Here is a 26870-nt window from a genome sequence, read left to right on the forward strand (position 1 = left end):
TTAAAAGTTACATATTCTGACTCAGAACAGCCATTACTGAGTGCGCTTGAAGAGAAGCATTAAATAAGAGTTACTCTTTGAAGAAAGTACATTGGAGCTCTTAAAGAAAAGGGATACAGTTAAAGTATTACCCCTTTGGTGGGAAGAGGGCTTGTGTGTAACATCAAAGGATTCTAAAATTCAGAAGCTGACAAGTAGGGCAGCCAAAAGTGCCTTGTTCTGGCTTGTGCTGTCTCTACCACAGGAAGCAACCTCAAGTCTGTGCAGAATACGGTCATGAGGTTGGTTTGCAGTTGCCTCATTTCTTTTTGTGTGTTAACTGTGCAGATAATTTCTCTCTTACAGGGTGTGAATTCTTGAGTTTGGGAGGGTTGAACTACATGCCTATCCTTGGTAGGGTTCTACCCACTGATAAAATCACTTTAAACTTCACTGTCTGGAATAGAAGTTGACAGAAAATAGTTATAAAAATACTGTCTTTGACCTTGACAGAACAGGAAGTTTGGTGTGAGCCCAGGTTCTGCCATTCAGATGAAATCAGCTGATAACATCTCTGCCTTTGTTGTGTATCACAGGAGGGTCTGCTGAATCTGTATAAGTTGGGCTCAGCTGCTGGTTTTCTTACGTGATGAATCAGTGAGGAAGTATTTAGCTGTATTTAGTTGTCTTTTAGCTGTTACTAACACTTAGCTGAAATGCTCCTGTGGAAGGAGGTAGAATCACTGATAGCCTTCCAGTGCCACAGTCATTTCTGGGTAGTGGAAATGATCTGCCTGGCCGATGGCAGTGATGTTTAGCCGCTGATGGTCACTTCAGCAACATATTTCTAAAAAAAAGAGCCCAGAAGAAAAGCTTCAGATATGTCTCCTTCTCTTTCAAGCCTCAGCCAGTTCCAAAAGTCTTTCACTTAGTTCTTTCATGGTTCTTAGTCTTTCACTAAGTTCTAAGGACTTGTAGTAATTGGGATTGCGCAAAGGTGGAGATCTGGGAAATTTCCCACAGCTGTTGAGAGATACAAACTATCAGCTTACACGATGACAACCAGAATTACTCCAACAAAATATGCTAAAAGTGTAATTACTCAAGTGAGGTGGGAAGTGTTGCCCACTGAGGCTTTGCCTCAGGAGACAGATGATTGCTTGAGAGGAATGAGCCATGGCTGAATACAAGGGCTCACATTGTGTTTGCATCTTTGGACCTTGTTGATATTTTCCAAATTCTGCTGGCAGCCAGCTGCAAAAATTTGACCTTGTTTGTTGTTCGTCTAATTTGGGTGGGAAGTTATTAGCTTAATCAAGGCACATACTCAAACACAAGAAGTACAATCATCTAACTTAATGTAGCAAAGGTACTAAGAAAGTTTTTCTTTAAATTTGTCAGGTGGTTCTATGGCTCTATGAAAGGACACTTTATACTATTCTCAGAGGTTACGTTTTTTGTGTCCTAGCAGATATCCCCAATCCTAGCCAATCTGTATAACAGAGATGGTACACTTGAAGAGCAAATCAAGTGATAATAATGAGATTCAGTAGAGAAAAGTGACTGCCAGATTGCTAATGCATGAACCATTACATACAGCAGAAGCTGGTCTGTGTAATAAAAGAACAAATGCCTCAGAGAATTATTTGGCATGACCTGTGTCACAGTGTCCAGAAAACAGCAAGCTATTTGTAGGCAAAGTTGCTGCTTCTGGAAAACCCATTGATACATCTACAGGTAGGGGGATAGAAATTTTCCAAGTAATCCTATTGAAAGCAGTGAAAAATGTAGGATGCTCAGGACAATGCTCTCATAAACTGAGGCCCTGTTGATTCTAAGGGTGTTGCATTCAAGCATGAACAGTGGTGGGATGGGGGAGTGGATGGCAAGGAAAGTGAAGAAATGAGGACTTGCCCTTTACCAAACTCAGCTGCATTTATTTAAGTGGCTTTTTTAGCTTCTGTTTTGGGAACAGCAGGAGGGTGAGGAGAGATTTAGATGACCTCATTCACTTCCTTTTGGGGCGTTCCATCATCCCTTCCCCCAAATCCCTCAATACATTGCCAGCATTTCACCCTGAGTCACTACACTGCTACCTTTCCCATGATTGTCTTCATTCTCACTCCTTCCTCACTTTTCCATGTTTACATTTTTCTCTGAATTCCCACAGCCCCGTCCCACTATTCTTGCTGTACTCAAACTTGACAGCCCTTCATTCCCATTCCAGAGGAAAGGCTGGCAGTCTGTAGTGAAGTGCAGAAGCTCCAGCACTCTTGATACATGACCTTCCATCATCTCCAGTCACTCTGCTTGCACGCTGTGGCCCCTCCACAGCCCTTATTTCGTTGCCATCCTTCCTTTGACATTCTTGAATGTGGAGATAACTTTTTCTGTAGGTTAGTACAGTGGCTTGTGGTAATGTGACCTGTCTTATGTGTTCTTCTCAGTGTATAGTTCGGGGATAGGATTTATTGAGACCTTTTCCTAGACACCCATTAATTCCTCTCTCGGTTGGAATGCTGGCATTAGTAAGCATTCCCAAAATGGGGGTGGAGGTACTTGAAAAAAGTCAGTTTTTACACTGTCTTAAGAGTTTGACCTCATGATAAGTGAAGCCATTAATGCTGATCCAGATGTTTCTTGACTAAGAGCTTGGAAAGAGCATCTATAAGCATGAAAATTCATATTCAGGCAGAAGAACGCCACGCATTTGCAGAAGGACTAACTTGAATCAAAATTTGAAATTCAATGACAATGGTTTGAAAAAATAAGGAAAGACATCAAAAAGTACATCAAACAATGCCCTTCTCTCATTGCTCTGGGATGCCTTTCTAGCTTAGTGTATTACAAAATTAGCCCTGCTTTTTCTTATCTCTTTTTCATGGCTTCAGACTCTTACTTTGGTGCTGAAATCTCAGTGGGAGAAAGAGGAACATACTAGTTAGTGTCTGAAGATGTTGTGAGAATCTTACTTTTCCTTGCAGTCTTGGGCTGTTGTTGAGGTTGCTTAGGTGCCTGTTGTGTGACATTATCCACTCATAATAATCTTTTTTGAAGTCAACATCAACCCTCAATCATTAATTAAACTGAAAACCAGGGGAGTAGTGGCTCATGCTATCCCACCCCAAAACGGGAGTGTCATGTCTTGGTCATATTTACCATCTTCCCAAACTTGGCTGACTCTGACACTTCATGGTCTGGATATCTTAAGATTTTCCACACTTTGGTCATAAAATCAGTGGAATAAAAGCAGGAAATACTGCTCTTTTAAAATGAAAACAAGAATATGTGGATCATTAGACAAAGTCATGGAAGCATCAAGCTACTCTTGGAGCAGTGTATTGGAAAGGAAAAACAGCTCCGGCGGAGCAAGTTGCATCTTGTTTACTATATTTGTCATAGCTAGGGGAAATCCACAATGCTACAGGCTTCCAGAAGGAACAAGAGCATTTCAATCAGGTACAGACTGTGGCAGCTTAAAGAAAATATGTTTTAAAGAGGCTGAAAGTTAATTAGTGTTAGAGATGGGAAAAAAGAGATGTGATTCTGTAGGGCTGCTGATAGTTGAACTGCCATTCTTGTTGTGTGTGTGCACTGAGGAGGCACAGGTACACCTTTGTCCCAGTTACAGTTCTTCTTTCAGAGGTTGCTCAGTCATTGGGAAAGACTAGTTGTGCTAGGTAAAAAGGATTTCTTAGCTTGCTTTCTCAGTGGATCATAATTCAGAAAATAAGGCACCTGGAAATCTCTGCAAGTTTCATTCCAGTCCCTGCTTTGTTCCTAGGGCTGTAAAGCCTCCTCTTGCTCATTGCTCAGGCATATTGCAGTATTATAATTAGAAATGATGGGAAATGTTTCTTTGGAAACATCTACATTTTTTTAGAAGTGCAATTTTAATGAAAAAGAAAATTCATCTTAGAATAGTTTCAATTTCAATGGGAAATTGAACTGTCAGGTTCATGATGGAAGGAATTCGTTCCACCTAATAGAATGATATCCAGATGATCATCCAGTTTGGTGGCCAGCAGGTGGAAGTATAACATGTACTTTCTTCAGAAATATGTCTGTATTTGGAAACACCTTATAATAAAAGAATTATGGGAGTTGATTTATTTTTTTTAAATTCTGAAATAAGTTGGCGTTTGTTGGAATTTATAGGTCTCATTTGCAGCCAGCTATTACTGCAATCCTTAATCCAGGCTTCACTTCAATTTCCTAACTCCGTGAGGGGTCAGTAGGAGTCCCAGTCTGTTGATCAATAGGCTCTGCTAGTTAGAGAGAAATGGGTGAAGTGGGTTGAGTGTTCTCATTAGGTGTTTGCTCCATGGTCACGTTGTCAGGATCATAAATACCTGGTTTTTATTAGGCACTGTTGTGTGTAAGCAGGTAATTTTCTGTCAGTGCGCCTGCACTATTGTTCATTTTCACATTGTAAGTGTCAGGGTTTTTTAAGAAAAACATTGTTATATTTTGCTTTGGAACAGAATTCCTACTGTGAATCCATATGATCCTGATAGATTTTTGTGTTACTAAACTGAGTGATAACTCATGTAATGAATGATCAGTCAGTCCTGAGTGGCAGTACTGCCAATTTTATAATCTTCTGGAAGAAATAGGTTTACAAAACCTACAGTAACAACAGAAATAATAATTTTGAACAAGGACCTTTAATATAGAAAGGTCTTGAATTGCTGTTTGAACTGTAGCTGCATATAGTCTTATATTGTACAGCTAGCCAGTGGTGTATTGCTACAGCTGGAATAAATTGGGACCTTGGAATAACAGTCATTAGGCTTCTCTAACAATCAAAGATAGGCAGTGAAGATTTTTATTTAGTTCAAGTTGCAAGGGAAATTTGGGCTGGCAAACTATTAAGAGACTCGCTCTTGAGAGATTTCTAGAATTATTCCTTCCACTGGCTTCAGGTGAAACATGTCACCTTTAATAGCGTGGTTTATAGCTCAATATTGTCTTCAAATAAAACATACAATCTGTTACCTAGTCATTGTATTTTCACCTTTTCCCTCCAATGCCTTCTTGACAGAGCACTTCTAGTTTCAAGAACCATTCAGCTCAGAGCACATAAATATTTGCACTGGCACACAAGCACTGACATTATGAGGATGTAATGCTGTTCCTGGCTTGAGCACATGTTTGAGACAGAAATGCAAAAGGCTTTCCTCATTCCTCCCCTGCTGGGTGGTAGAATACATACCCTGTTCACCTGATGCAGAAGAAAAAGTACACTTGGAAAATTCATATAACATTAAAATAATATTAACATAATATGAAAATTGAATTGAAAGTCGATCTTACAAAGTCAAGGAAAACTATAAATGCACAATTTTATCATTGTAAGTATATTGTAGGTGCATTCTGATGCCCTCTGAACAGGCAGCTTTCAATCCCTGAAGAGCTGCAGAAATTGGTCTCTCGCTGATTTTTTGCAAAAACAAATAGTTTCAAAAGAACTCTCACTTTAGATGCAATTACCTTTCTGCATTTTTATCCTGTTTGTTTCCAGTCTGCTAGCCAGAGCTGCCACTTCAGTGGGGAGGATGAGCTGGCAGAGTAGTTCTTTGCACTTTAAATGGCAGCACAGGTGCACACACAGCGTTGTGCAAGCCTGCTCTCAGATTTCTGACATGCAGGCAACCTGCTGCTGCAGGTGTGGCTGCAACTCTTGGTGCTTGCTGTGTGCAAGGTGTGCAGTGCCCATCCCAGCCAGGCAAGACCCCTAAGTGCATTTTTTATTTTGTCAAGGAGAGTGCTCCAGCTAACTTAACTTAAAGTGGAATGCTTGCTCCTTCCCATTGAACACTCTGAGCAGATCATTCAGCCTGAGATAAGATTTGAGCCTTCATCTCTGAGGAGAGGTAGGAAAGGTGAGATAGTCACACAGTTCTCCATCTTGGCTTGACTGGTCCCTCAGCAGTCAGTTGTAAATGTCCACCTCCACTGAAAGCCACAGTGTTTCAGCCGATTTCTGCCCATGAGCAAAAGTAGATCTTCACTTATAAATGCTTTTTTCCCTTCTTCAGCTATAGCATGAGGTTCTAATCTCTTTGCAAGATCTGGGAGAAACTTCTGAGAACTCACCAACTCCATGACTGAGTGGGCTCCCTCTAATAAGTCCCTCTCCCTGTCACCTCAGGGTTACACACTCAGCACAAACAAGAGCAGCCCCTCATTTACGTCAGGAAAGAAGGCATCCGTTTCTAATCCATGTTACACTGCCCTGGATAAGCCTGCAGGGTCAAGATACTTTCCTTTATTCTTCTTTCATGTCCGGGACCATTTTAGCATCGTGTTAATGATCGGCTTTCAGTACTGGATTAATTCTTTCCCATCAGGAGACAGCGGGAACGGATCTTTGGAAATCCTTTCCGAAGATCTGAACGAACAATTCCATTTTGTGCTGTGTCCCCTTATTTGGGCAAGTCATGCCAGTTTGCTCCTGCATGGACTAGGGAGTCCCCAAGAGTAGGAGTGGGATCACATGGGAGATGTGAAGAAGGGTGGGAAAGTGCATGAGGAGAAGGAGCACCTGTGGAAGTCTGTCTCCATTTTTTTGTTTAGTATTTCTTCAGCTAGGATTCACTTTGCAGTTGTCCACCAGTGAGCAGATGGGCATGTTTATAGTAAGGCTGTATAGTGATTCAGCCAGAATGACATTTTAAGATGTGAGCTGACAGGAAATGAGCAATATGAGATTTGTAGGGGAAAGTTTATAAGCCTCCAGACCCTTCACCTATAGGAAATTCAGTCTGGAGTGAGGAGGATGGTTATGTTTAGGCTGGGATTCAGAAAGGCAGGTAAAAAAAACCCTGAACAATTCCTTGTGCAATTCTGAAACAGCTTTCCAGTGCTTCTAGCTCTGCTGGTTTTGACAACTCTGTGTATGTATTATTAAACCAGAATGTTTCTGCTCTTGAAATTCACTGAAGCATTTACAGGATTATAAATCTGTCACTTGTGGTGTTACTAAATGCAGTCCTAAATATTTACACAAATATTTACACAAATATGCTAATGCTAAACTCTATAAAGTAATACATTATTATGCTGATACTTATTTTGCTAGAATTTCACTACCAATTTTTTCATTTTAACACATTATAAGAAGAAATTTGCCAAGATTTAGGACATATAAAGGAAAGACATGCATAACTAATGTCTCTTTCTCTCCTGCTGTCCATACTTCTAGTATACTGTAAATTGTTTTAATATAGCTGACAAATTTTGCAGTTGACGTGCTTAGGAATTTTGCTTTTGCTCTCTGAGTTTTTTCTTGAAACAAACACTCATTGATAACTATCATTGTCCCATGATAATTCCACATAGCTAAAATGCAGGGAAAATAACATCCATATGTGCATGTGTGTCCTGGTCTGTACTTGCACTTGTTTTATTTGAAATGTTTTTCATCCATTGTCTGATGATTTGGGTTTATTTGTGGGTTTTTTGGTTGTTGTTTTTTTGTTTTGTTGTGGGGGTTTTGGTTATTTGTTTTTTTCAAGGGGTATGACATTGTAATTTAGCACTTGGGAGCAGTCCATCTCAGTCAGGACATCATCATCTTTCAAAAGGGAGGCATCAAAGTCAGCACCAAGAAACAGGGTACGGTAAAATAAGCATGTGAGCTTCATGTAGCCAGCTGTTTCTGAGCATCTTTGCTGCACCCATGGGGGAAAAAGGAGATTAGCAAGAAGGTGAAAATTTTTCAACTAAGACAAATCTCTCAGTTCCTCCTGTTTCAATTCCTTAATGTTTATTCTGCTTTTCCTTAATTAGTCATTCAGTTAATCAGGTTATGCAAAATGATCATCATTATCCCCTCTGTATGAATCAGCAGTCAGTGTTGTCTTTGTGACAAGGACACATTGCAGGCAGTTGGAACTGATCCAAAGTAGTGTGAGAGATTTTTCTGCTTGTGGCATTTAATTCTTGCTGGCCTCTGCCGTTATCTGGAATACTCTCAAGGTGGTAGCTTCAGAAGAAGTCAGCACTAAATTAATTATTTTTCCTATATTAAGAGCAGTGAAATGCTCGCTGGGTTCTGTATAAGTTCTATGGGTTTTTGAAAATCCCTCCTGTGAGCACTGTGGTGATCACAGTTTATCCAGAAGTTGATTCATACACCCTGCTGTGCCTTGTAATATTTCTAGTGCCCCAAAGCTTGTGTCCTTAAACTGGGCTCAGGGCAGTCTGAGAGCAACAGGAGCATGTGATGCATGGGACACAAGGTGCCAGATGCTCCTAATGTGTGGATATGTATGCTCTTGAAAATCTGATATATCCAGCAGATCCCAGCAGCATTCGACCTTAATTGCCAGCAGTGAACATCTCAGTTTCACTGTTAAGAAAGGGGTCTGTTCTTTGTGTGCTGAGAATCTTACACAAGTAACTAGAACAATATCGAGACACTTAGGACTCCCTAATTTACTGCAGATCAGATACTTCTTCTGAAAGTAACGTTGCTGAATTCCTTGTGTGAAAAACTTTTTTCCTTGTGAGTATTTTGATTTTTAGATCTGAAAATACAATTTAGCTTTTTCAAGACTGAGTTTAAGCATCTGTAATGAGAGATGCAGATCTGGAGAGCCTGTATTTTTCCCATATCTAGGTCATAGCTTTCTTTTAGATTCCATTTATGAATAATATTACAGGAAAATAGATAAATCAAATTCCAATTTTCAAAATTGAAAGGTAGAATAAAATATTCCGTGGAACTGCTCTGAGCTCTGTTACTGAACACATCTGTGCGCATATACACAGAGTTAGGTAAACCCAGCGAGAGAGAAGTCCTCTTGTGCCACTTTGTAAATGTTTAATTTGGTTTTTTTGATCTTAAGTTCTGCTACAGGCTTCTTATTTGTATCTCAGACGGGTGTGGTCACTGACACCTTAACCCCCTGCAAGCTTACATATGATGATGTGCTGGTTTAGGCTTGAGTAGAGTTAATTTTCTTCATAGCAGCTGGTGTGGGGCTGTGTTTTGGATTTGTGCTGGAAACAGTGTTGATAACACAGGGATGTTTTAATTGCAGATTGTGGACATGGGCATGGAAGATGAGTATTTTCCCTTAGTGAAGTCTTTGTAACCTTTTACAAATTCTGGAATTATGTTTGATCCCGGCACTACCAGTTTAACTTCCTGTAGCATTCTGTTATGAGTCCTTCTGCATGGCTGGAGATACATTTTACTCTTTCTCCTGGAAACTACCACAAGATTCCACAGATGGAGTTGGTGGCATTGAGTTGCATCACGGGATTGTTACTATGTTTGTCATTTCCTTTTCCCTATTGTAGTCCTCTCCAAAAATAATGGATTTCCACATCTCTGTCTTGCTTACGTATCAGCTCATGACCTTTGTATGTGTTTTACGGCAGTGAGTGCAGTGGGTTAAGGTTGTACTGATGTGAAACAGAGTAGCATTTAGCTGTTTATTGAGAGATACGGTCTCAGGTAAAAGGTCATATATATAAATAGTCTTGGAAGAACAAAAGGAAATGAAAGTTGAACTGAATAGGGTATTAGTTCTATATTGAAAAGCAGTGATGCAGTTTTTTTGCAGTGAGATTCTCCTTTTTATCACTTCTATCTGAAACGGCTATGCTGAATTCCAGTTATTAAAGTATAGGGTAAACATTGGCAAGGCAGAACAGCAGACAGGAGGAAACTGACCCAGTATTTATATGCTAATAGCAACCAAGGCAAAAAACTCATATATAAATACTAGATGTTTCAACGTGTGTTACCTGGTTTGTTTAGTATTATTTACTGACATTGTTCCCCCTTTAACAATGATGTTTTCATCAGTTTCTGAGTACAAAATGGAAGGGATGCCTAATACATTGTGAAGAGATTTTTATTTTTTTTTTCAGTTACTGTTCACATTAAATAATTTTCTGTATTTTTCCTGAAGGTATCTGTGCCACTGAACAATGGCTCTGTGAACTGATAACTGAATAAAAATCAGTTATTTCATCCAGTTAACAGTCATGAAAATACCTGTGACCATGTGAATTAAAAAATGCCTTTGAAGATCTCCGTACCATTGGCCACACAGTTTTCATCTTAGAAATACAGATTATTTGGTGCCTTGCATGTCTTTTGTAGCCTTAATCAGCCATGAGCTATTTTGCATGGTCACAGAGGGGAAGAGATTCCATATTGTCTTCATCTTAGGAGTAAGGAGAGCAGTCTGTAACTCTGACAGCACTGCTGCATGACACACCTGCCCTGCTGTGCAGCAGGGAACTTAATACGGGGTGGGGGGGGCATGTATTTGCCATCCCAACATCAAATAAGGGGAGATCCAGGAACTCTTAAATTCACTGTTTCTTTTGCACTGCTCCATGCACAACACTGTTGTGGCCTCGGGAAAATCTGCAGGTGTGACCCTGGTGACACCTGCCTGAGGCAAAGGCTGCACTGCAGTGTTAGGTGGAGGGAAATAGAATATTCCCTCCTCTGTGCTGTACAGCTGCTGACCCAGTAAAGAGTCAGCTGTTGCAGTCTGTCCCGATGCAATCAGCTAATGCATCATTCCTGCAGTCATTTGCAGCATGGAATTCACTGAATAATCCTCTTAATGGCTGCTCATCATACATGAGAGTGGCTGTGCTGGTTCACACTGGGGATCCATCCAGCCCAGTGTCCTGCTTCCAGCACTGCCCATAAGCAGATGTCAAGGGAGGAGAAGGACAAGGCAGCAAGGTGTTTCCTCCCTTTTTGCTACCCATTTGTGACTATTCTCGGAAGTTTTCCTGCTTTTGATATGGTTTGTGTATTTAGTGATGTCCAGAGTAATTGTCCTGGGTCTCTCTTGCACGTGTGTAATCTTTTCGCTTCCAACATATCATCTGGAAAAGTGTGCCACAAATTGCTTCCCCTCACGTGAAGAACTGACTCCTTTTGTTTGTTATAAACATGGCTTTCACTGGTGTCATTTGAAGGTCAGCTGATTTTTTTTCTCCCTTTTTTTTTTTTTCTTTGAACTGAAGGACATAGTGAACAGTCGAACAGAACATCTCCACATCTCCACCACCCATGACCCCTACAAGCTACCATGGTGGTTGGGGGATTTCTGCTTGATGAAAAATTATCACTGGTATTTGCAGCCCTAATCATTGCGTTGACAACAACTGTTTTTTCTGTCAAAGCCCTTGCACAGAGTCAGTGAGCAATCCCATGTAATAGCTTTTCTCTTTTGGGGCACAAGGCCAAACACTTTGATGAAGTAAATTGGATGACATTTTGGTGAAGTCAGAGTGGCACATTCTTTATTGCAGAAGGGACTCTGACTCCATGTTTCTGTAAAAAAAACTGGTCTGTGCTTTAATTAAGAAAAAGTTTCACATTGATTAAAGTTCAAGTTTATTTTGATTAAGGTGGTCTTCTATGTATTAACAGCTGAAAAATAGATCTGGTGCTTTCCAGAAGCATTTAAAACTTGAACTGAGAATCCCAAGGCCAGTTTCTTCTGATTATGCAGCTTGTGAGACCAGAAACAGAGTAATTAATGAATCAAGTAGGAAAGAGAGGATGAGCACAGCATTAATAATGAGATTGTTCCAAAGATAACTTGGAATATCATGTTATCAACAAATAAGTTTATCGTTGTTATTAAAATGCAGCACAATGTATAGCCATTGTTGTTAGTAGCTATTTTGTTTCCTAATTCCTTCCTTAAGCAGTCATAATCAGATGCATTTAAAGTCTTGTGTTACAGTGTGGTAGCATGCTACAAATACAAAGGATGTTAAATTGACTGCACCGTTCAGTATGTCCATAACTACAGTTGACTGAAGCTAAAACATAACAAATTTTATGCTCATTCAACATCTTGGTGTGAAAAGGGTTAAAAGTGATGGTCGTATTCTGTTGTTTTGAGCTTTGCATCCAAATCTGGTAACAGTGTAAGATACAAGTATGCTGTATGAATCCCTCTTACTTAATAATGGCAATGGATAAGGGAACTAGTACAGTTTATTATTATAATGTAAGGTTAGGAGGACCTGCAGGTCTCTAAATTTGCCACATTTGCAGATGTAGGAAATGACTAAAAGCTTTGCTTTATGCTGACAGACTTCTGACTGCACTATTTGCCAACAAATATTGCCTGTCAAAGTTAGGAAATAAAATGTTCTCTGGCTTTCTGTGTGATTTTCTCAATTCTTGTGTGAAAATCATTAAAGAAACTTAAAGATCAAAACCTGGGATTTGACAGTGTCCTGTACAGATGCTGATTCCTTACTTTGGCCCAAGTACTCTTCATAGTAGAAAAGTTCCCTTAGTAACTGTGGGGGGACTTGATACCGTCATGAGCAGGTACTCTAGTTTGGGCAGGTGTTGGGAAGTATGAGATGGAGAGGTGGTTGCTGGCAGCTGTTGACAGTAAGCAGGGCTTGGGTAACTTTCCAGGTGTAGACAGTTAATGCTGATTGTTGAATACACCCAGTTGAACAAAACAAAGTTTGTTTTGTATCCAGTGTGCTGCACTGGAGATTTTTTTCTTCATGTGAGAATGGAAAGTATGCAATTGTTAATAAGCCATACTTCTTAGAGCATTCTCTGGTGATTTGTAATGTTCTAGAAGAGTGATGCTCAGGTAGGACTTCTCCATGCTAGTCATTTTGTGGCTCTAAGTTCATTTATCCCAGTTGTACAGGAGCCACATAATTGGTCTTAAGGGAAATCAGGCCTTAAAGCACAACAGATTTCATCCCTTTGTTTCAAGAATTTCACAAGCAATGCTAAAAATGAATAAACAGAAATCTCAATGAATTCTCAAGCTTCAGTAATTCAAAGATGCACTGAAATGCATATAGGTAGTTATGTAATAATGTTATTTTTTTAATGCAAGTATGAAGGTTGATGTAATTGCTTACGTCCTTACCAGAAACGCAGATAGACAAGTGCTCTTTAAGTCCTTGCAAGTGTGACCTGACTAAATTTTGTCAGTTTTACTACTCTGTGTGGAATGCAAGTGCCTGACTTTAAATACTTGCATTTGAAAATTACAATTTAGGTTTATTGAATCCCAATACCAAAGAGTGTTCTGAGAGCAAGAGTCACATTCCTGAACATGTACAGTTATTTAATCTATGTAATAGAGTTAGGAATCAGTTTAACTGTGGCCAAAAATATCTTAATTGAATTAACTTTTTGATCTGCAAGTTCACAGGATGTTTGGAAAAACAAAATATATTCCAAAACATGCTTAGTTACTGAAGTACGACATGTTATTGGAAATGAGCGCATTCTTTCTACTTCCTGGATTTTAAAAGGTAAAATCAAACATACTGCCAGTCCTTCAGGAGCAAATATGCAAGAACAAAACACTGACAGCAGTGGATTCTCAGCTTAAACTGTGTTTGAGATTCTGGTTTTGTTTGTTTGTAAGTTTTCCAAGTAGCCTGGGAACTTGGACAGCCTGCAAATGTGACTGTTAGGCCTGCCTCATATTCCTAGTAGGTTTTGTTTTGTCTTTCAACTTGCATCTTTCATGTTAATGATGGTAAGTTCTTCCCCTTGTCTTAATTAACATAAAGATGTGCTGTACAGTTAGAGAAAACAGCCAGTTTGTAGGAGGAGTGGTGTAATCTTATAGTAATGTTTGCCTTGTAAAACCCAGCATGAATTGAAGGACGGTAGGGAATCAGCAGGAGATTTGCAAGTGTTGGAATCAACTGTAAATAAGATCTTTCCTTAGAGAACCAGAAAAATATACTTGTGTGCATTCCACCCAGTGCAGTTAAGACCTCTTGCCAGAGCCTGCATTTAGCAGACTTTTGGAGGTTAATGTTTAATAGGTTATTAGCTAGTGCTGTTTGCTGTGTTCCCAGTATATGGATCTCCTGCTCCCTTGGAAGTACTATTTTGTGCAAATTAAATGTGTTTCATACTGAAACACGTGAATCTACATGTGCTGCTGCAGAATCCATGGTGGAGCAGTTAATAGTGTGCTATCACAGGTTTTTCTGCTTTTAGTTCATGCACTTCTGTTCTCATTTTTCATCTCTGTTCAACATAATAAAAGCAATTCTTGTACTGCATGATTCCTAAAATCTCTGATTATTGCATGCTTATCTTACTAGTATTCAGTCAGTGGCAAGCCTAGTCCTCCGTTAACTGCAGGAATGTTGATTTCTAACTTTTGCTAGTAAGTGACAGAAGAATGATCTAACACACCTACGTGATTCACTTGAGTCATTTGTCTGCGATGACTTGTGCTTACAACTGGAGGTATAGTTGTAATGAAGATACAATGCCATGAAAATGGGAGATAGAGAACACGTATGAGATAACCTTGAAAGTTCTGTTAGAGTACAGAATGTATTTTTAACTCCTTTTCTAGTTCAGAGGTGAATGACCCAAGAACCGAATCATTCCTGTCCTTTTGTTGCTAGATTGTTACGTGGTCTGGTGGAATTTCTAGTGGAGTCTCAGCTTATCTCTGTTACCCAGTGTTGATTCAGAGGGCCATAAAAATGAGCTTGGGCACGTTTAGTGCCAGTTTATTGGTATGCCTGAGAGTGCTGCTCCACCTCTGTTCAAAATTCCTAAGGCCTGAACCTGCTTTTATTACAGAGTTTGTAAACAGCATTCTTTATTGCTGAGAAGGAAAAGAGATTGAGGAGTGGGAGCTGGAGTCAGCCTTTACAGTCGTCTACTCAGTTGTTCAAGTTCCCTGGTTAATGAGTTGGCCATATGGTAATGTAGGCTAGGAGAAATACAGAGGTAAAACAATCTGTTTTCCTTGAAGGATCTGCCTGCACTTTATGGGATATAGCACAGTTCAGACCAGTGCCAACACTGTCTTTTAGGGAGCAAATTCTTTCATTACTGTGTAATTCATTGTCATGCTGTGAACAGGAGAAACACCATACATGGAGAAAGACAGGTTTCTTAACAGCTTGTTTTAAACTTTTCAACCTACTTACATGGACTTGAGTGAAACAGCTCTGAATTTTGGCGCAGCTTCACATTTTTCTAATGAAGAAATCCTTTGGCAAACACTTACTTGTTTACAGCTCAAACAGTTGGCCAGCAGGAAGGATGGAGGAATGTAATGGGCACTGTACTGACTTACCTTTGTTCTCTGGCTTTTGATGGGCTCATTAACGTTTGCCCTTTAACAGCAGAGCAGAGAGTTACAGAGCATTTGCTTTAGGATTCATTCACATTTATTTTAAGAATACACTGAAATATCACATCATGCCCATTGTAACTACAGTAACTTACCATAATTTTTCTTGCTCTCACTATTGTTTTGAATGGGCAGGTGAATATAGACGTGAGCAGGAAGTCTGCCCTGTGGGAAGCTGAGAGCAGGAATTGTCACCATAGTCAGCCTTCTAAGTTCATTCCTGCATTTCTCCTGAGTGTGATCATCTGACCATATTTGTGCTTCTTACTTTTGATGCATTATCTATTCAAGCTAAGAGAGTCCAAAGTGGATGAAAGGCAGAAGTTATTCCAAGAGGAGCAGTGTCCCAGCAGTGTAGTCAGAACTCTAGGATTTGGATGTGAATAACTTCCAGTATCCTTGTGGGATACATTCAGGATTGTGACTGAGGCTGGATTTTTGTGTTTTTCAAGAGGCCATAAGGTTTGTTGCTGCACAGAGATGATAAGATGATGGGCTATCGTATCTCTCCACTGTAAAATCATGCATGCTTGTTTTGCTTTTGAGCTTTTTGGTTTTATTTAATCCACCAGGGAGTCCTCAACATGCCTTTTGCTGAGATTCCTAGGACCCCTGATCTGCAAAGTCTACATCAATCCCACTCTTTCCTCTCCACCTGGATAAAGCTCTCTTCACCTCAGTTCAGAACACTGCCTGCGCTGCATTTCCTTTGGCAAACAGATGCCAGGCAGCAGTCAGTGACTGCTGGGAGCTGGTTGTATCGTCTGGCTTGAGGCCCGTACATCTTGTTGCTTTTTGGCCTACATCCCATGCAGGCTGCACGCCTGCAGCATTTTGACAAAGCTGCCTGGAGAGCTGCACAGGGCAGGAGGCTGAAGGGATTCCCTTAGGCAAAGTGCCTGACCTCCTGCAGAAAAAGGGCCTTAAGGTGCTGCTGGTTCACTTCAAAAACCTCCCGTTGTGTGTGCGCCATGCAGAGTCACAGGTTAAGATAAACTTACTACTGGGTTGATTGCTTAATTTTGAATGTTTTTAGGACAGGATAGCTTTGGGTTCAGATTACATCTTTCTGAAGTGTGCAAGTTTAATGTTTAGCCTTCAGGGGAAATTTGGAATTTGTTCACTGAATCTGCTTTGGTTTATAAGAGACATGATTTTGACCTTGAGAGTTTACTGAAACAAAATTATGGGATTCACAGCCAGTGACAAGTAAACTACCTTTGGAGCTAGAAATGCTGTATCTGCAGAGCTGTGCTTGAATTTCATAGACTTTCTGAGAGCATTTGCTAGCTTCTTGCCTCTGGAATCGAGCAGTGTTAGCAAAGTGTGTGTTGACTTTCAAGCATTTAAGCAGTTCTGCTGTTCACTGTGGCTTTGGTCAAATATGGAGGCTCTGGTGTTGTTTCCTGAGCTCTGTCAGGCTGGTGCTGTGACTACTGCCCTGGGGAGCCTGTTCCAGTGCCCAATCACCGTCTGGGTGAAGAACCTTTTTCTGATATCCAAACTAAACTTCCCCTGGCACAACTTCTGGCCATTCCCTCTGTCCTGTCGCTGCTCACCATGGAGACAAGATCAGCATCTGCCCCTCCTCTTCCCCTCATGAGAGGTTGCAGACTGCAATGAGGTCTCCCATCAGTATCCTCTTCTCCAGGCTGAACAGGCCAGCTGCTCCTCATATGGCTTTCCTTCAGGCCTTTCATCATCTTCATTGCCTTCCTTTGGACACTCTCTGATAGCTCAATATCTTCCTTACATTGTGGCACCCAGAACTGCCCCCAGCACTGGAGGTGAGGCTGCCCCAGTGCAGAGCAGAGCAGGACAGTCCTCTCCCTTGCCGGGCTGGCGATGCTGTGCCTGGTGCCCCCCAGGACAGGGTTGTCCCTCCTGGCTGCCAGGGCACTGCTGACTCGTGTTCAACTTGCCATCGACCAGGACTCCCAGGTCCCTTTCTGCAGCGCTGCCTTCCAGCATCTCATTCCCCAGCCTGTCTGTACATCCAAGGTTGTCCCATCCCTGGTGCAGAATCCTGCACTTTTCCTTGCTGAACTGCACATGGTTGGTGATTGCCCAGCCCTCTGATTTGTTGAGGTCTCTCTGCAGGGACTCCCTGCCTTCGAGGAAGTCAATAGCTTCTCCCAATTTAGCGTCCTCTTTAAACTTACTTAGTATTCCTTAAAGTCCAGTGTCCAAGTAGTTAATGAAGATGTTGAAGAGTACAGAGCCTAAGATTGGGCCCTGTGGAACCCCACTGGTGACAGGTCCCCAGTCTGATGTCATCCCATTCACTGTAACCCTTTGTGCCAAACCCATGAGCCAGTTGCTCACCCTTCCCATGATGTGTTTATCCAGCTGAGTGCTGCACATTTTGTCCAGGATCCTGTGAGAGGCAGTATCAAAAGCTTTACTGAAATCCAAAGGATTCCCTTGATCAACTAGATGGATTACCTTGTCATAAAAGGAAATTAAGTTGGACAAGCAGGACTGGGATGTGGTTTAAAGGAAGATAATACTCAGCTCTTTGATTCCAAAGAGTCTTGCTCTCATTAAGACATCTGAACTTGCATAGAACATCAGAATTTCATAGAACTTTAAAGCTTCATACACTTTAGGGTTGCATCAAATTTTTAACTTTGATATCTGAGAAGAGCGGAGTGCGGAGGAGGTGTTTTAGTCATCCAATGCCTAAAAATACAAGTAGAGTAAGAGAAATCCAAATTTGGCAGTGGCAGCTGCACATATTGTAAAGATGACCACATTTATCGTGACTTTATGGTTACAGCATGGGAGTTAATCAAGGAAGGATTTCAGGCTTGGTTCTGAGTGTGGAAGAGAGTTGGTAAGTGAAATATTTTTCAAGTATGTTGACTCTGCTAAACCTGGAATGATTACAGAGCTATTGATCTTTGTATCCCAGTGTCAGTAATTTATGATGAGGCATCTTTAATTCGAGAAGAACTTCACAACTGTAATATACCTATGTGGTTTTAAAGTCAGTATTGTAGGTTGTAGGTGAAGTGATGAATCAAGGTGCCTTTTAGTGACATTTTTACATTTCATTACTTTCTGAATAGAATCTATGTTTTGGGGAAGTATTTGGGCACAAGCCCATTTTAAGTAAGACAGCAGCCCTACTGAAGACATCTGTGGTGAGGGACGCCACTTGTCACCAGTCTCGACTGGGACATTGAGCCCTTGACAACTCCTCTCTGGATGCAACCATCCAGCTAATCCTCATCCACCAAACAGTCCATCCATCAAATCTATGTCTCTGCAATTTGGAGAGAAGGATGTGGTGGAGGCTGTGTCAAAGGCCTTGCAGAAGTCCAGCAGATAACATCTGTAGTTCTTCCCTTGCTTTTAGCTCTACTGTTATGGAAAAAAATGGCAGCATAATTCAGGTATGTTTGGATTATGTTGTTCCACAGCCTCTCTGACTTCTTTGTCCCTACTAGTGTAGTCCACATAGCACTCAAACCATGACTTTGGCACTTGCTTCCTCACACACAGAAATTCTGTGCCGTGGCCAGTAATGTAATCACACCCTCAGTAGGAGCATAGGAATAGAAAGTGAGAGAATAATATAAGAAGTGTAAGATGAATGTAACTGAAGAATCTCCCTGTGGATTTATCCCTGCCTTTGAAAGTCCTTTGGGCCTGAAGTATATCTGGTACTCACAGCTGCAGGAGATTTATCCCATCCAGATTCATCCCAGAAGTCCCTTACTGCAATAAAATGGTGGTGGAGCAGTGTTGTGTGAGAATTGGCTGCAGTATGGAATTTTGGAGAACACCACAAGTACAGCGTAAATACTTGGTCTGTTCACTGAATGACTTGAAGGGATTTGCTGTCTCAGCGGGAATTTCCACCAGGTTCTCTGGGGAAATTCAGGATGACTTAAACCCTCTGGCAAAATCTGTGTCTCCAAACAAGGCCTGGTGTAATTGTCATTACCATTAACTTTGGCAGAGAGCTTACAGCTCTGTGTATGAATGGAGTGAGTGGAATATATTTGTTTCAAGGTTTCAGTGGCTGAATACCAACTGTGGGTGACTTTGGCAGGTGGCTCATTCCGTGGTTGTTTGACTGGGCAGAACTGGTTGAATTAGGTTGATTAGCTGTCAGGTATGAGTTACAGCTGGCTAATGTTCTCCTTTTCTCAGTCCTTCATGAAGCAGAGGTAATGCTGATGAGTGGATAGATTGACATTAAAGCTTTATGCTGATAGCTAGCCAGATTGAGACTAGAGTGAGAAAGAAACCAGTGTTCCAAATTTCCATGCATTGCTTGGCTATGCCTGGGTTTTTGCAAAGAAACGTACCTTTTTCTATTCCATGGGATATTTGTATTGATACAGACAACTTGTAAGTTGAAAGAGCACTAGGGTGACAAAGTATGAAGCCTTTCAAAAAATAATATGGACCTCTTTGTTTTGGTGGACAACTCTAAGAATTCCATTTGTGTATTAAGCAAGTTTTTGAGGGAGGTTTCTCTTGTCTGGAAGAGTACTGCGTTCATGCACCTTTAAACAAAAGAATGTGCTGTGTATGTTTTAAATACCTGGTGGGTTTTTTGAGGATTACTTTATAGAAATGTCTTTATTATCCTTTCTATGATGATATTTAAATATAAACTCACAGCTAGTTTCTTCCAAAAGATCTGCATTTAGACTTCACAGTTACTTAACTCAGATGGGTATGAATTGTCCAATTATTTACATGTTCACGCACAGCTTGAGATACTGGAAGTTTTTGATTTTCTTACTTGAGAACATGAGTGTGGTACTCAGAAAAGCAGGATGACCTGTGCTAAGGATCCGTGTCTATAAACCACGTTGATTCATATGCACAGAGCTCTCCAGACTCATGTGGAGCAGCTCATGTTCTTCAAGAACAGAGAAAGGTTAGTCAGCACACCACGTCAGATCTTTAGAATATGTCATGTTTATCTTTGATCTTTGAACCCAGGAGCTTCTGACACCTCACAGGGAGATGAAACATCCCTGTGATGCACCCAGTCAGTTATGAAGAATCTTGGTGGTATTATTGTGTGGGATGATGTCACTTGACTGGTCAGCTTGTGCCTCCAGGTGAAAGGTTTTCTTGCACTTTCTTCAACACCCATCATGATGCATGTTTATACTGGTCATAAAACTGACTAGTCTCTATTACAACTGCAGACATAGTTCCTTGCATCTGAACTTTGAGACAACAAAATTCGAAAGCCAAATGCGGGATGTATGGTGTATTATTTCCTTGTAGTTTTCAGTTCTTTGGTGGTTTTATTATCTTTTCTTGTCCCTTTGATTGTCAGTAGCACCTGATGCTATTTTGCTGAGAATGAAGGTGTATTTTAAATTACAGAGTAGCAAACTTAAGCAGAGCCCATGCTTTTAGTGGCCACAGCCTGCAGCTATGCTGTAACAGCCCACAACATACCTGCTTCAGGCTGAGTCTGTTTTTTGTCAAATGCAATTTGAGGTTAAGCATCACCAGAGAAAAAATTCTCAGGAAACAAAAATCAAATTATTTTTTCTTCAGCCAAAGCATCACTACTCTCTAGGCTTGTCCTTGAATTTATTGGTGTCATCTTCCAAAGTGAAGCTTTTTATGTATTTGCAAAGATTTATAGATATGTGTTTGCTTAGTGGTTAGATTTCGACAGGGACAAAATGCTGCTTTGACAGATGCCACACCACATTAGGCATCTCAGTCTGCAGCAGGTCATATGTTCATGAGCTGGGCTTGTTTAGCCTGGAGAAAAGGAGGTAGAGGGGTGTTGTTATTGCTCTCTATACGTACTTGAAAGGAGGTTGTAGCCAGGTGGGGGTTGGCCTCTTCAGTGAGTCAGTGCCTCCAGGCCCTAGTGCCTCCTGTTGTGATTCTCTCCTGTAATGTTGCCATTGTGTAGCTCCCTGTCTCCCTTCCTCCCCAAAGACGTGGTTTTCCCCATTTAAATCACAGCACTGCTGCTGTTTTGTACCAGCTGAGAGGCACTGCCTGGTGCCCATGTGCTTTGTGCCCAGTTCCCGTGGTTCCAACAGCTGGAGACTGCTGCAGGTGATGGGCTAACAGAGTACTGCTGGAACCAGCAGTGGTTCAAAGGTGAGATGCTGACTTCAGGAAAAATGCCCACTGACGTCAGAAAAGTCAGGATCTTACTCAGAGCAAGCGGTCCAGAGGCTAAAACTGGGAAGCTCTCTCAACATCTCTCTCTGATTTCCCTTTGCACTGATAAATGTTTTATTTTTCATTTTATTATCTTCAAAGCTCAGTAAGAAGCAGCCTTCTGTCCCATGAAACTTTTCAACACGCACAAAGCATTTGAAAGCAACTGTGAGTGAAACAAAGCACTAGAAACAGAAGTAAAATGAATTTTACAAAAAACCTTAGGGTAAGACAGGTGTGAAAAGGAGTTCAGAAATTCTGATTTACTGTCCAGCAGATTTGTAACAACTACAGCAGGCAGCAGAACTAAGAAACAAATGGATAATTAAAGTCATTAGGAGGCACCAGCATTACTTCTTTAGAGAAAAAATGGTTACAGAAGGGCCTGTGAACATGTGCATAGGTATAGTCAGTGTAGTGCATTTGAATTTTCAGAAGGTTTTCATGGGATTGTCAACGGAAGCAAAGATATCTTGTGATTAGAAAGAAAGACTTTTTATGGATTAATAACTAGAAAGCCCTAAAAAGATATGATTGGTTTATCACTTTCTGAGAAGTCCCTTAAGGATCTTAGTTGGAATCTGTGCTATTTAACTGCTTCCATAATGACCTAGGAAATACTGAATGTACTGCTAATAGAAAAGTATTCAAGGTAGGAAAAACTAAAATCTGGCTACAAAGACTTTCAGAAGGCTTCTAATTTACTCTGTATTGGGTGCAAAACTGGTTAGTGGAGTTTCCATCACTATGTGCTAACTATGTCAATGAAACCCCACAGATTGTATAAATGTGTATACCGATGAGCTCCAAATTAAGCAATCCTGAAAGCAAATAAAAGGTTAGATTTTCATGAGAAGCCACCTCTAAATCTGCCTTCATATCTAATGCCACATGCAGTTCTGACTGCATTTTAGAAAGGACTTAATACAACGTGAAAAGGTGTAGAGAAAAGCAGCAAAAATGATCAAACACATGAGCATGACTCCTGTAAAATGAGAGACTATATAAACTCATATTTTTCTGTCTGATTAGAGACCACTACTGGAGCAGTATAAAGTCAAGAATGGTATGGGGAAGGTGGTTACGGAACAGTTACTGGCAAATTCTCATAATTCAAAGCCAAGGGAAAGATTATGTCACCATACCTAAAATAGAAGTACTTTTTAATCGATTTTAATCAATGTGTAACAATGTTGTGAAACTCCCAGCCATGGGATCTTGCAAAGGCTAAAACCAGAAGTGAGCACAAGAGAAAACTGAGTGTAATCACAAAGGTTAGGTTCTATGTTTGCTGTAAAATAAGGGCCAGACCTCTGAACTTGCTCTTCTTCTCCCCTAAGAATTCTTAGAGCACATGTTGATATCAACTGTCATTAAAAAGTGTGGGAAGGGGGTTGAGCAGGGGTATATATTTGCTGGTACCATCTGTTTCTCCAGTGGTCAAGAAGCAAATTCAGTGCAAACTTTTTTAGTCTATCTGCTGTGATACAGAAAATAAGTATTTATTTCACTTACCTTTCTTTTCTTAATTTTTTTCTTGCCTCTGCTCTTTCAATAGACATGCCTTTATTCTTCTTTAAATAATCTTTATCAAGCTGAGTGTTTGATTTATCTGTATTTTGTAATACTGTTTTGCAATTTGTCATCTTTGATGTTTGCACACTGGTATGGAATATCTTTCAGTTACAGATTATGTGAAAAGGCTGTTCTGGCCTTTCTTCTCTTCACATTTCAATTTTCTCTCTCCTTGCTTCTGTAGATGACCAAACCCCCAACGGAACGACCCAACCAAACGTGCCTATTGCCACAACCAGGCCAGTCAGACGGAATACCTCGAGTCAGCCTCCAATTAACAGACAGTGGTTCATGTGGGAAGGAGATGGACTTAGCAGATGAAATCTCCTTCCTTAACAATGATGTGTTTTTCTCCAGGTTAGTGTTCTTTTTTTGTCTTTGTGTTTGTCTCTTTGTTTTGTACCTGCACCTCCAGCTCTGGACATTTTGAACACTTAAACAGGATACTGGGGTGTAAGATAAAGTAATGTGCCTTTTCCTGTTGAATCCACACACTCTGAAGCCAGCTGTGTGCTTTGGTTTACCTCTCCAACATAACATTTGAAGCATATGAAGGTAGCCTGCTTGGTGAAGGAGTGCAGGTGGACAGGCCTGATCTACAATCAGGCAATAGAAATTACACCGAGCACAAGATGCAACCAAAATGTGTCTCTTTTGAATAATCAAGTGTATTTGATCTGCCCAGTTTAAGTCTTAACAGATGGCTGACTTTATTCTCACTCATAAATCCAAAAAGGAAGGGGCTTTTGAAGGGTTTTGTCTTTCTGGCAAGAATGGTGCTACTGATAGTACTGCTCCATTCAGACAAGAATAGAGGAGTATGTGTAGAGTATCTATAAGAGTATCTTTCTGAATTTATCTATGAGAGTCTTATCCGTTTAAAGCATCTATAAAAGTATCTATCTAAAGGAGTATTTTGAGTTTTGATTTTTGGCATATTGTCTGTTAGGTGAACAGGTAATGGGCATTTTGCTTTTTTGTAAAGTCCTTCCCTGAACATCAGGCTGAACCAGGATCTTTTCATTGTTCTCAGGATATTGAATTGAGTCTCGTTTTCTCTCCTCTTGTGTCTAGTGCAGCACATGAGGGATTCAGGTTACTGTGGGAAATTGCAGTGTGCTACTGAAATATGGAATTGGCCTGATATGGGAAATAGCGCTATTCACATGTCATGGAACACAACACTGCGGTGTCCTAGCATACCAACCAGGAACACAAAGCAGAGGCAGTGCTGCCAGACACGTAACTGAGTGACTTCACTGTGTAAGCAGGAGATGTGTGCTATTCTCAGCACCAGTGCAGACAGACAGCACTCAATTTATGAGACGAGTTAGCAAATTATGCACTAACACCAGGTTTTGATTCATAGTAATGGTGGTGAAGCATAGATATCAAATTTGGTTTCTAGCCCTTGGCAGGCACACATGCTTTTTAACTCTTAGCTATGTTAGCTGTGTGTTTCATCTCCCCAAACTTCCCCAAAGATTCCTGCAGCCAGAACACATCAAGTTTGTTTATATGGCTTCATTATTCCAGCTGCTTTTGACTGAGATGACTTAGAAGTCAATTATCAGAGCAGGTCATCTGGCAAAACGGAGAAGGCAATACACTTCTAGCAGCTAGACAGGGCCATGCAGGTGGGGCTGGGGCAGAAGTTCCAGCCTCTTGAGTTGATGTGCTGTAACCTGGCAGAAATTGTGCCCCTACCTGTACTCTGCTATGTGTTCCAAGGTGTAAAGGGAAATGAAGTGCCCAAGGGTTGAAATAAAGAACTGCCAGGTCTCATGTCTGGGAAGGTGTGTGTGATTGATCTACTTCATGAGGTCCCCCAACAAACTGCCTTTCTTCCAGAACAGTCCCCAAGAGATGTAATTATTTGCTGTAGGAATTCCTGCTTTCCTGTTAATGTGTAATTGCTTAGAAGAGTACTGTTGAAGTATGGGACAGTTGGGCCAGTGCTGGCACAGGACATTAAGCACCAAATGAAATGTGTTTGTACCTAGGCAGAAGCCTAATCTTCATGCTCGGGCCATGGGTTGAAAGATGTCTGCATCTCTAATTTTATCTGGGAAATTAATTAACTGTAGAAATTAATTCTCTTGTAATCCCATTTTGTTCAAGAATGCCCTAGTTTTCTGTCCTGTCACACTTCTGTACATGCTTACCTAATTGTGTTGAATATCTACACTGCTGTTTGCTTCTGGTACTTTTTTGTCAGTGATCTACTGCCGCTGCTGAAGGGGAAGTAGGTAGTGTTTGCTATTTTCTTCCCAGGTCCAGGCTGGCAGGTCGTTGGGCAGGATGGGATAGAGAGAAGGCCGTGGAGGAGAGAGAGGTCTCCAGCAGACCTAACATGCCTGGGGGACTGATGTCTGTGCAACAAACCCTGATTCCTTGGCATTAATGTAGCGCTCTGATACATCAGGAGTGGTTTTAAACATGCCTTTGGCAGCCTTGTGTCACTCCCATGTAATTTAAGCTCACAATGAAGTATTACTGGTCTTATTTCAGTGCAAGGCTATTATTAGGAGTTTTCACCTTTTTCAGCAGAAGGACTCTGGCATCTGACCTAGATTACAAAGTGTTTTGCAAACACAGTGCTATTCTTGTTGGGGGGTTTTGTGTCACAAGGTACCAATAGTTCTAAAATAAATGTTATCATTAATTATATGTAATTACCAGGTAAGTTTTAGTGAAATTACTATATCTGCTCAGCTATGATATGATCTTTGTTAGAAAAGATTAAAGGTTGTTCTTGGCAGTGACAATCATTTGCTGTTTCATGAAAATGCCTGTGGTTTGTTCCCTTTCCATGCTCAGATACCATGATATGGGTGGATTAGAAGAGGATGAACGGCTACACAGAACAGTAGATCCAGAATTCCACCTTTAGCAGCTTCACAAGTGTAACAGTAAAGAAATAACCACACACACTAAGCCCCTAAGGCCCCCTCTAGCAAGGATTACAATCTTCAATAAATTTTCAATCAGTTTAATTTGACCCTACAGCCTTCAGGGAGAAACTGAGAGACTTCTGGCTGATTAGTAATTTTTAGTACTATTTAAAATGCCTCTTAATGTGTCTTCATACAGTTGTCCTTAAAATGAAGATCCACTGTAGTGGATCCACAACTACAGTTGTCTTCTAGAATGACTTATCATTGTTAAAAAAAAAATGTCTTCTTACAGGTATGATATTCCTCACTGCAGGAATTTTTTGAAGGTGCTGCTGTCATCTAAAATATGCAATATATCAGTTGCAGTCAAAACATTGCAGAGCATAAAGTCTGTATCACCTGTATCACCTTCTGTTCACAACAGTTATCTTAAGAAAATGTTATATGTAAGGTTGTTATGTTCTTTTTTTCTGAACAAAATAGGTGGATTAACTCTATATACCTGCAGTCCCCACTAGCATATAATATATGTGTTGTTTTGAAAATTGCCTCATTATTATAGCTGTATGCCAAGGGCAAACTCCTAATTATGCAATAGCAGAAAAGCATACCTGTAATGCAGCTCTTGAGTAAATCCAAAAGCAGTGGAGAAAGAGAGAAAGGAAGGAAGGCAGACAGAGGCAGGAGAGGAGAGACTGGTGCTCTGAAAAAAGGATGAAAGTCTTTAGGCAAAATGCAGCCTGTTATGTACTTCTGTGAGTCTCATCTCATTTTTGCAAGAGTTCTGGTGCAGAACTTCAGGGCAGCCAAACCTCCAGACCCTGGGAATCACACATGTCCTTTGTCTTTACCTGATTGAGAGCCACATGACTCACACTGCAGACTCAGGAGCTTGGGGGAAGGCAACAACTTTAGTACTGGAGAGTGGGCTGGATGGAATGGGCCACCCTGGGGCCTTACCAGACCTTCAGTGAGAGGGAGCTAGAGTGAGCTTGCAGCTCTGTGAAGCAGAGTCCCTGTTTGGGTTCTTTTCTTTTCTTTTCTTTTCTTTTCTTTTCTTTTCTTTTCTTTTCTTTTCTTTTCTTTTCTTTTCTTT

General features: G+C 40.7%; 1 protein-coding gene across 5 annotated transcripts in view; it reads left to right on the plus strand.

The window, feature by feature from the left end:
* The window catches only part of FAM13A (family with sequence similarity 13 member A), a 123345-nt gene that overhangs the window by 25007 nt on the left and 71468 nt on the right, over positions 1-26870 (plus strand). For all 5 annotated transcript variants that reach the window (XM_042049430.1, XM_042049432.1, XM_042049433.1 and 2 more), the window contains exon 6: positions 23062-23234. In XM_042049430.1, the coding sequence (XP_041905364.1) occupies positions 23062-23234 (173 nt within the window). The remainder of the gene's footprint in view (positions 1-23061; positions 23235-26870) is intronic.

The sequence above is a fragment of the Corvus kubaryi genome, unplaced genomic scaffold (genome assembly GCF_017639235.1).
Source record: "Corvus kubaryi isolate FWS band 111438036 unplaced genomic scaffold, C.kubaryi_AGA036_p1.0 71, whole genome shotgun sequence".
NCBI classification, from domain to species: domain Eukaryota; kingdom Metazoa; phylum Chordata; class Aves; order Passeriformes; family Corvidae; genus Corvus; species Corvus kubaryi.